The sequence below is a fragment of the Vairimorpha necatrix genome, chromosome 9 (assembly GCF_036630325.1).
Source record: "Vairimorpha necatrix chromosome 9, complete sequence".
Classification (NCBI taxonomy): domain Eukaryota; kingdom Fungi; phylum Microsporidia; family Nosematidae; genus Vairimorpha; species Vairimorpha necatrix.
Window position 1 is genome coordinate 947,680 of NC_088824.1, and position 11,185 is coordinate 958,864.

Genomic DNA, 11,185 nt, shown 5'->3' on the forward strand with positions numbered 1-11,185 from the left:
AAAGTAGTCGTTAATTTTTCTTTCTCCTTATTGCTCTCTCGTTTTAATTTTGTTTTTAAAATATAAAATGAACTTTCTAAAAAGCTTGTGAGTATGACTCTTACATAGTACAATTTACAAAAGAATTTGAACCTAGAGACATCTTAGTTCTAGTTCTTTCATAAGTGATTGTCAAAATTACTTTCTAAAGCACACAACATTATTTTTTTATACTATGTACAAAAAAAACTAACTGGAAATTTTTTTGCTATGTTCAATATGAGTGCCTTAGTAGGGATATGTTACTGTTTACGTTATTAACGACGAGTATATTGACAAGCTAAATATTAAAAAGAGCAATCAGATATTTTAAACCTACAATCCTAAATTTAATTAATGTTTTTTTTTTAAAAGATGCTTTACATCATTGTCTATATATTTTAATGTGAGATTAGGTGAATAAACAAAAGCAAATCTTCCAATAAATAACATAGAATAATTTATTATGTACATAGATGAAATATTGTATTTAATAGCTAAAATGGGTTGTATAACTTATTCCCTGGGTATTTTTTTCCAAGAAATATTTTTAAAAAGAACTTTTTAAAGCAAAGGAACTTTTTTTTTATTTTAAAGCAAAAGTTATAGAAGAGCTGAAAGGGCGATTCATAGACTCTAGAATCGCGAGTTCTTGATTCCTCCATCTCCGAACATATTCTTTTATATGGCCTTCATGTAGACCCCTGGTATTACTTTTTTCGTTTGCTGTCATTTATAAATTAGACATACATTCTATTGAATTAGTGTGATCCCTATCAACATTGGCAAATCTTCTTCATATTTCGAGTTTATGTTCTCTGTCAATCACAACAACGGCATTTAATATAGACCTGTGTTTAATAAATTAAATAACAGGTTTAGAGACAATACTAATCAATAAATAGAAAAGGAATTTTTTTTCTGTTTGGTTTTACCTTAAGAAATAGTATTTTGGTTTATTAAACAACATCGATCAAAAAGTAGCTTTACTGATTCAAACATACACTAATTGTGGTTATTTTGCAAGTTTTCTTTGATTATAACTTTTTAGTTTACTTGTATTAGATCTGACCCTAATATCTTTAATATTTTATTATCTTCAGAAATTTCTTCTATTAACGTCTTTTTTATTCTCTTTATAGTATTTATGATAAGGTGTATTTTTATAATTATTTTATGTCATAAATTCATTATAAATAAGTATTCGCATGATCTACCAACGGATTGCTAATTTTTTTGACCTCAAAAACTGTTTTGATTTTTTACACGATTAGTTAGAAAATTTTAATCGAAAACTGTTACAATAGAAACATTGTGATTTAAACTCATTTATAATATTTTTGACATAATTTGCTTTCTTCAAGCAAGCCATTGCTGCTGTATAGAAGAAAAATTATCTGATCTAGTATTTTTTGTTCCTTTGTAATCTTTTTTTTTTTTTGGGGGGGGGGGGCTGTAAAAATTTTAGTTTAGGGCATCCCCCCCAAAAAAAAGCGTATTTTTGCATATAACTCCGAAAGATAGTATATGGCGCAAATCGATTACCTTATACTATATAAAATTATAGATACAATCTCATTATACGTTCACGAACATATGATCAGAGATATTGCGAGGAAGAAGTGAAAATAACTGTAGTTTACTAGCTGAATAGGTAGCTGTGGATGAATTGTTGTGTATAAAGAATGCTGTTAACAATTTGGTGAGATATAGCAAACCCAAACCCCTATTCTTTTAGAGCTAATTTTATGAGCAAAAACACACTGTCTATAATCTAGATTTATACTTTATCTTCTGAAATTAACCAGATAAATATAACTATAGTAAAAAAAAATTAGAAAATTTTATTGTTCGTTCAAATACATCATAACCAAATGTCAATTATTTGAAATTATATACAATAAATTTTGCCGCTGTTTGTTTTGGACCATGTATATAGGTATATCATTTCAGCAATCTTAATTACGCTGAAATGTTCATGGTTATTCTCAAAAAAAATTTACATAAATCGTTTTAGTAAGTCGTTTGTTTTGATTTTGTCCAAAATAACTATCTATATTTAGTTATTTAATGTTCTTTATCAGTATTTATTGTGGCGCGCGAGCGTTGACGTCTAAATTTCCACCCCGCGCAAGCATTGAACCCTAGGACATCCCCCCATGCAAACATTAACCCCGAGTTTTCCCTATGGAAAGCCCCGTCTAAATCATATTTTAGTTAGATAAAAAACGTTTTAAGTTGAAATCGAATCCACGGCCCATGCGCAGGAAACTCTTCAGCATGCCACCAAAAATGACAAATTAAAAAAATCATAAAACTATTGATAAAACACTCGTATTATGCAATTTGATAATCAATATAAATTTTTAACCCTTAAAAATGATTCTTTTTTCCAAAAATGCTATTAATTACGATATGTTACATTAATCTTACAAGGCAGGGATAATTAAGTTGTTTTAGAAAGGCTACAAAAAAAACGGTATAAACAAAAAGCCGTCAATTCCCTTCTTATAGTTGTGGCATATATTTAAGGGATGAGTCCTATGAAACCACTTAAAGGTTTATATAATGAACATTTTGAAGCCATGGAAGTTGAATGTATGCTTTCCGCCAGCAGATAACGGGGACTTTGACAGATTTGAAGCATCACGCAAAAGGTTTTTTTATAAACCCTAAGGAAGCTATTAAGAAAAGTCGTCTCGAATGCATCGTATGTAACAATCGCAACCATTTAAAAAAAAAGAACGTTTGTCTATATTACGGACTCTAAACCAGTGGAAAGAATCCTGATCGAGTTGGTCGTTTTGACGCGCTATTAAAAGTTTAACAATTGATGTTTTTGTGATTTTTACAATAATAGATGTGTATTTTAAGTTTGCCGGGCCTTTTTTTCAAAAATTAAACGAAAGAATTAGTTACAATCAACCTAATATTTTTATTACAATATGAATGCCTCATCCATGATCTTATAAAGCGATAATGGACAGGAATTCTGTAATTTCTATATAATAAACTTTGTGCAGCCTTTGTTATTGTTCAAAAACATAGTAGCCCGCTTCTCCCACAATCAAATTGCAAATAGAAAGGTTTAACCAGCTTTAACTTGTACTATTCAAAACCATTTTTTTGGTAAAATTCGCTTGCCGTTGGCAATTTTAGAACCAAAGATGAAAAGGAATGGCTTAAGCATGTCAATAAAGTTGTATACAGCTATAATTTAGCCTAACATAGTGCGACAAACCAGGTTCCCTTAAACCTATTTTAAAAAATACCAGATTTTAATTCTGTTTTTTTACGTAAGTGTGGAACAAGTCTTCAAATAATACCATAAAAGAAATTTAATTCATTCTTAAGACAGAAAATAAAAGAGATGGATCGATTAGTGGTCTTGGAGAACATCCCCCCCCCAAAAAAAAAACTGGTAGTTGATGCAAATTACTTTGCAAGAATAGATCGTCATTCATTGGTGCATATCATAAACTAACTAGTTAAATGGGGGACAAGGTCATTTAGCTAAAGGCTTTGATTATAATATCAAAACCAAACAGCTAAAATTATCATTCTTTTTTCTAAAGAAGTTACAATTACAAAATTTACTCAAATAACAAAGTGAAATATGAGACTGAAGAAGGTTCACAAATCCCATTATGTTATGGCTTCAAAAATTTTAATATTTATCAATCGGTTTAAAAAATTTAATTGTATTCCTTTTATTTCTTTTTGTTTACGTTTCAAAAGGAGGCAACGCTCGTGCTCATTTATTGTACATAATTTCATTTTAGACAATTTTTTAGCTTTCATTTTGGTTATTTTGAATTTCTTCTTTTTCCTAAATGATAGAACAAAGTATTGTTTTTCTAAATCTAAAATCAATACTTACAAATATTTATCCTAAATATATTTAAATGCATTTAGACCATAATGTTTAATTTTCTTTTTTTTAGATTTCTGCGTTTTTTCCTTTTAATTTTACAATGAACTCGTTTGCATTTTTTTCTAATTCATTTAAGTCGAGATTGAATTTTTTAACAACTGTTTCCTTGTAAATTTTATTTTTTTCGATTAGTCCTTCCCCCTTATATTCATAGATATTTATAAAGCTTAGATCAGTAAATAAAGCAGTTGTCTTAATGACCATTTCCGTAATTTTTTTATTGTATATTTCTAAAGTATCTTCGTACAAAATTACTATTCTTCGAGTATTTCGTACAAATTTATTTTTTTTCAGTGATACTCGTATCGTCTTAGTAGAATTATCTTCTTCAGCAATAATATCACCAATTCCTTTTAATGTTTTACACAATTTATCATCATACAAATTATCTTCTTGCATGTATGTTTCTGCTTCGATCATTAAACAAATAATCATTACATAAAGATCAAGGCCACAGTGCCTATTTTCTATATCTTCGGTAATTTCATTAATTAATTAGATTCTTGTAGTTTCATTGTCTTCTTTATTTCCAGTCTTAAATCGATAAATACAATATTTTGTGTCCGACTCATGCAAATGCCAAGCAAAAATCATAATCAAAACAGATCCTGGTTTGTTAAAATTCTTTCGACAAAGAATTTTTGTTATGATTTTTAATAAAACATAAAACAGCTCAATTTCTTTTTTATTGTCTATATCAATAAATCTAGAAAATTTTCAATGAAATTCCATGTCATTCTTGCCTATGTAATCTTTATTTTTATCTTTGGGCATAAAAAACTAAACAAAAAACATAGTTTTATCATATTCTGCCACTAAACTACCTTTTCTGATTCAATAAAAATGATATAATCATGATCAATATTTCTTAATTTTATATAACTGCTATCGAAATCTACAGCTTGTTCAAAATCATCTATATACATTTAAAGATTTTCTTGTGATAACTTATATATATAGAATATATAATTTATTTGGGTATAATATTCGGCTTATTAATTACTTTTCACAAGTTACGCTTACAGTCTCATCTGGCAGTTCCAGGACTTCCTTCTGAGATTCACTCATTGAGCTCTCGAATACCCCTTCCTGATCTGTATCAAGCCCATGTCTGGCTGACATAGTTAGGCTTTCTAAAGTCATTTTAAGGACTCTTGACTGTATATATGCTTCCGTTCTAAGTTCTAATCTGAGCACTTTGATATGCGTACGATAAGAATTAGTTACTATTCCATCCCACGTCATCACTTATATATATATATCAAGAATTTTCTGCAACATTTTTTCCTCAATACTCTCATCTTCATAAACTTTCAGTCTACTTTGTTATATAGTTCATCGATACAAAAATTAAAGAAATATAGAACATCTAATCTGTCGAAAATTAACAAAATAATTTTCTTCTGAGTCTCTAAATCATTTTAATAACATATTGAAGATTGTGATTCTGCAATAGACTCATTTTAAAAATTTACTATTTTTGAGATTATTTTTTGTAGTATACCATTTTTATGACAAATATTTTCATAGTAATTTTCTGTATTCTTCTTACGACATTTATTTCATTGAGGTTAAATGATAAATCTTGATTATTCAAAAAAAACTCTAACAATGTGTGGTAAAATATATATGTGTACTCATGCGGATCATTCGATATTTTTTTATGCTGTCTTCAATTTTCTTTATAATATCATCATATGATTTATTTTCTTTTATAATTGTGAATTCCTTAATGCATCTTAATTTACAGGGGGTCCTCTTATTAAATTTAATACTATATTTATTACGATAAAAATCTGAATATATATATATCTATGTAATTATTATCTTGTCTTCTGTCACAAAAATGATAATTTTCCGTTTTAATTCTTTGGAAAAGATCATTTCTCATTATTTCGATTAATTTTTTAGTTTGTGCAAATCCAAACATAACCACAAAAAATGCTTTCAAGCGATTCATAATTGGAAAAAGCATTAAAATTATTTTTATACTAAACTTTTATAAATATATTGCATCATTTTTATAGATATAACAACAAACAAAATATTTGTATTCTAGATTATAACTATTTTTTTTGTTTCTTTGAAATGATCATATATTTGAATTCTCTTTTATAAAACATACTAAACAATTTCAATAGTATTTCATTTATGTTCTTTAATTTTGAAATATTTGAATGCAACTATAAAATAAACTAATGTCCGAATTTTTATTTGTAATTTTGAATTTCAATTTTTCCTTGTTCTGAGAAATTTGTAAAGGACAAATCTTCTTCATTTTTATAAATCGTCTATTCATTAGTATATTATTCATACCAGTGCTATATTACTGTTTGTCTTATTTGAAAAAAAATGAGGTTTGATTTTTTTAATAATCTCTAAAAAAACGATCTTTTTTAATTTATCAGGTGACGTATTCATTTTTCTGAATTAAAAAATTAAATTTCCTTGAATAAATTTTTACGATTATCTGAATAAATTAAAATAGAACACACAGAACATACAAAATGATATAGAACTAAAGAAGTAAAACAGGTAATAATACTTTTTATAAATATTCTTTGATTTTAGATGATATTTATATATGATTAATTAAGAAAGAATTTGAGACAGATGTTGTTTATTTTATTTATCTTAAATTAATACTTCTATGTTGTTTGTACTGATTTTAGTTGCTATTAGTTTTTTTATTGCTACTAATTATAGGATATTATGTATAGTGTCTTTGCTATATTTTTTTGATTTTAAATGTCTTTATTACACGGTATTTTTAAATACTATCTTGCCAAATGATTGAGTTTTGTTCTTAAATCACAATATAATCATATGATCTAGCACAATTGACAAATTATTATATTATTATTTTATTAAATATTTTTTACAATCGAGATTTTTATTGTTCTTTCAAATTTTTATTAATTCATATTTTTGTTTAAATTGTGTATATATGAATTCTTTTATAATTATATAATAATAACAAAGATAATTTATAAAACAACCATTTTTATTTACTTTTTCTAAGCAAAATTCTAAACTTGTTTTGAGCTATTTGCTAAAATTGTTAAAGCCTTTTTTGTATTGATTTATACGCATAGTGATGAAAGTTTATTTTTTTTCTTTTTTGACAATAAAATTTTATCATATATTAAACGCTTTCATATCGTTATAACATTCTTTATAATTTTAATCCTTTTATTTAAAGGATAAGAATTCAAATTGTATACTAATCTAACAACTACCAAAAATAATCACCTTTTTTTGATTTAGTGTAAAATTATGTTCTAGTACAATAGTTAACTCATAATCGTCAGAAATTAATATTATAAAATTGTACTATGATTCTAATTAACAGAATTACATAAAAAATTATTTTTGTGTTTTTGTAAGTTTTTATATAAGTGTTTTATTTTTTCGACTTTCATAAATTATCTTTGTATTGTTTGCCTTAGTTTATTGTAATATGAAAAATGTTGTTAACTAGCCATTTAAAAAGTATTTTCAAAATGACCACTTATGGTCATTCGAAAATGCTTATTATCTATAATTTCCATATATTTAGCTGCCCATTGTGTATTGTTCTTAGAACTTTCCAAATGCAAAATTTTTATCAGCTGTTATATATTTAGATATTTTGACCCCTCATTATGATAAATAAATACATGGGGCCCAGCCTAATGATGAGTTGACAAGAGTTGACTGTGGACAAGAGTTCAGAAATCGTAGTGAGTTTGAGAGGATAATGCATGAGTTAAGATTAGAGCAAATGGAAGAAGGATTATGGAAGAGAGAAGTCTACAGAAGAGGAAGTGAAGATTTGAAAAATTTTATTGTTTTGAATGTTCCGATTGAAGGAGGAGTCGAAGAAATAAGAAAAAAGTTGATTACAGAGAAAGAAAGGAAGAAAATGAAAGTGAGAAAGGAAGAAGAGATAAGGAACATGACATTAATGATTACGGAAACAGTTAAGAAAGCTATGGAAGCGGAAAGTGCAGAAAGAACTAGATTTAAGAGAAAACTTTTTAGATGTTATGAGTGTGGGCGAACAGGACATATTAGTAGAAATTGCCAATATAATAGGTTTAATAAATGGATTCAAGTATTTAGTTTTTAAAAGGTCAGCGATAGATCATGAAGAATGTTTAAGTGAGGATAATTATAAGAAGGGTAAAAAAGAGCAGGAAGAGAAGAGAAGCAGAAGGATTATAGATGCGAGTGTTGAATATATGGGATTAGATGGATTGAGAAGGAAGTATCATGAGGTATTTTCGGACGAAGAGGAGGAAATTAAATATTGTAAGTTGGAAAAATACCGAATTAAAACCGAAGAGGGAAAGGTCGTAAAGAAGAAAGGACAAATGGTTGAACAAGCGCTTATTGCGGATACAGTAGAACATATTAAGATTTTAGAAAGAAGGAAAATAGTTAGAAGATCAATATCGGAATGGCGGAATCCAGTAAGGGCGCTTAGGAAGCCAAATGGAAAGATAAGACTGGTAAATAACTTAATGGCTTTAAATGATATAGTTGATAAGGATCCATATGAATTGGCACGAATTAGAGATGTAATGCGGGGAACGCAGGGATCAAGGTTTTTTACTGTGATGGATATTAAAGACAATTTTTACCACATTGAGATTTGCGAAGAGGATAAGCATAAAATAGCTTTTGAATTCAATGGGAGAGTTTACGAGTGGAATAGTATGGTAATGGGGTTTAAGAATTCGCCCCAAATATTACAAAGAACAATGAATACGATTTTTGACGACCTGTTAGGAGAAGGAGTAGAGGTGTATATGGATGATGTAGTAATTCACGCAAAAACGAAAAGAAAGCACGATGAGCTGGAAAGAAGTTTTAAAACGATTTAAGAAAAATAATATGAAAATAAATATCAGCAAGATACAATACTGTAAAAAAGAAGTAAAGCTATTAGGGGTGACACTGAATGAAGAGGATTCACAGGCGTGCGAAATTAAAAAGAATGAGGCTTTAGAATACCCAGCACCAGCAAATGTATCAGAATTAAGAAGATTTTTGGGATTAACTGAATGGTTTAGAAATTTTATTAAAGATTTGCAAAGTTGACATACCATTTAACAAATGCGCTTAAGGGAAATGGGAATAACTTTAAGTGGATGGAGGAAATGCAAAAAGAGTTTGAAAGTATGAAAGAATGTTTAAGAAATTTGAAAAGTTTAAAGATAACTGATTATAGTAAAGAATTTTTGCCGAGAACAGATGCGAGCAACGTTGGCATGAGAGCTGTGTTTTTGCAGAGAAACGGATTGAATGAGTGGGTTCCGGTACAGTTGGCTTCAAAAAAGTTTACGCCAACGGAAAGAAGATACGCTATATCAGAAAAAGAAATGTACGCAGTATTCTGGGGAATTAAAAAGTTTGAATACGAACTCAGAGGAAGAAAATTTAAGATTGAGACAGACTATAAAGCTTTGAGTGAAATTAGGAATAAGGCAAATTTTAATAATGATAAGATCAATAGGTGGATAGAGAAGATACAAGAATTTGACTTTACGATAGAATACAGAAAACCGGAGATAATGGTTGTTGCAGATTCATTGAGCCGCATATATACAAAGAAGATAGTAAGAAGAAACAGATGTAAGAACGTGCAATTAAGCAACAGGAAGGTATGTGGAATAAGCATGTAATCGTAGAGAATGGTTTGAATTATTGGAAATTTGATGATAATAAAATGGCGCAAATCCCTGAAGAAAAAGACAGGCTTAAATTGATAGAGAAATATCATGAATTGAAAGGACATAGAAGTATGATAAGTGTGTATTACGAGATGAAAAGCAAATATTATTGGCCTTGGATGAAAAAGGATATAGAAGCCGAACTTAGTAAATATTAGGTGTGTCAGATTAATAATAGAAAGAAATCCGGGGATGTGATTTTGTAGCAACAAGCCGATATTTAGAAAAGGTAGCATTGGATTTGGTTGAGTATAGAGAAGAAAAAAAATACATCGTTGTAGCTATCGACTATTTTACGAGAAGAGTTTGGAGCAGAGTAATTGACGCTAAGGCAGGTAGAAGATTGTTGCATTTGTTAAAGAAATGTGTGTCCAGGGGAAGAAGCCCGAAGAAATAATTACGAACAACGGTAAGGAGTTCGTTAACGAAAGGTTTAGACACCTAAGTAAAGTTCTAAGTATTGAGCACAGGAAAGTAAATACAGAAGCTCATAGGAGCAATAGAAGAGTTGAGAGGGTTATTGGAACGTTGAGGGAGAGTATAGCCAAATCGAAGGTAAAACATCCGAGGAAAGAGTGATGAAGAGCATAGAGATTTATAATTAAAGTTTCCATAGTGGAATAAAATGTACGCCGGTAGAGGCTGTTCAAGATACATCGGGAAAGATAATGATTGAAAACGGAGCTGAAGGAACATACGCGAAGAGATTTGTTGCAAGGAAAAGAGAAAAGTTTTATAGAAATCAGATTGTCCGTGTTGCGAAAAAAGAAAATTTAGGAGGTCAGACCAAGTATATGAAAGGAAGATTTGTTGATTTGGGAATGATATTAGAAGTATGCCCCAGTGACTTGTATATTGTTAGGCTTGAAAACGGAAGGATAATTAAGAAGAGGCCATATGATTTAAAAGATATAGAGAGGTGGGAGTAAAGTGAGACTAACCGTCTGGAGGGGGGATGTTATATATTTAGATATTTTGACCCCTCATTACGATAAATAAATACATCAGCTTTATATTCCTCCTAAGCAACTATAAAAGTTTATTAATCGCTTGTCAATTTTATTCATAGATTTATAGTTGCGATACGCTTCATAGATATTTGCAAAGTTACTATATTGTGTTTTACTGTATTATCGTTTGAAAAAAAAAAATTTAATGATTATTTATTGATAAAATTACATATATTTTGTTGCGATAATATTTTCTTCATGCCAAAATAATACTATTTATGTTTCCATTTTTTTGCTATTATATTTTACAATTTTTACAATTGTAGTAACTTATTTTTTCACTCTTTATATTATTTTCTCGGCAAAAGAGAACTTAAGGTCTTAATTTTTGAACTAGGGTTTTTTATTTTTCTTTGTCCTTTTTTAAAAAAAATGAAGGAAAGAATTCGAACCAGATAAGAATTAGAAATCTACTACAATCCACTAAAATGCAAAAACAAAATCAGTACTGCAAAATAAATAATGCAAGAATGCGAATAAAACGTAAAAAAGAGTGTTTGCTTATA

General features: G+C 28.6%; 1 protein-coding gene across 1 annotated transcript; it reads right to left on the bottom strand.

The window, feature by feature from the left end:
- Window positions 1–3,958: 3,958 nt before the first annotated feature.
- Window positions 3,959–4,372, bottom strand: VNE69_09166 (uncharacterized protein; the record flags this gene model as incomplete). The annotated part of the gene is made up of 1 exon (XM_065474687.1): window positions 3,959–4,372. One exon carries the CDS (start codon window positions 4,370–4,372, stop codon window positions 3,959–3,961), a length of 414 nt encoding a protein of 137 aa, XP_065330759.1.
- Between the last annotated feature and the right edge of the window lie 6,813 nt (window positions 4,373–11,185).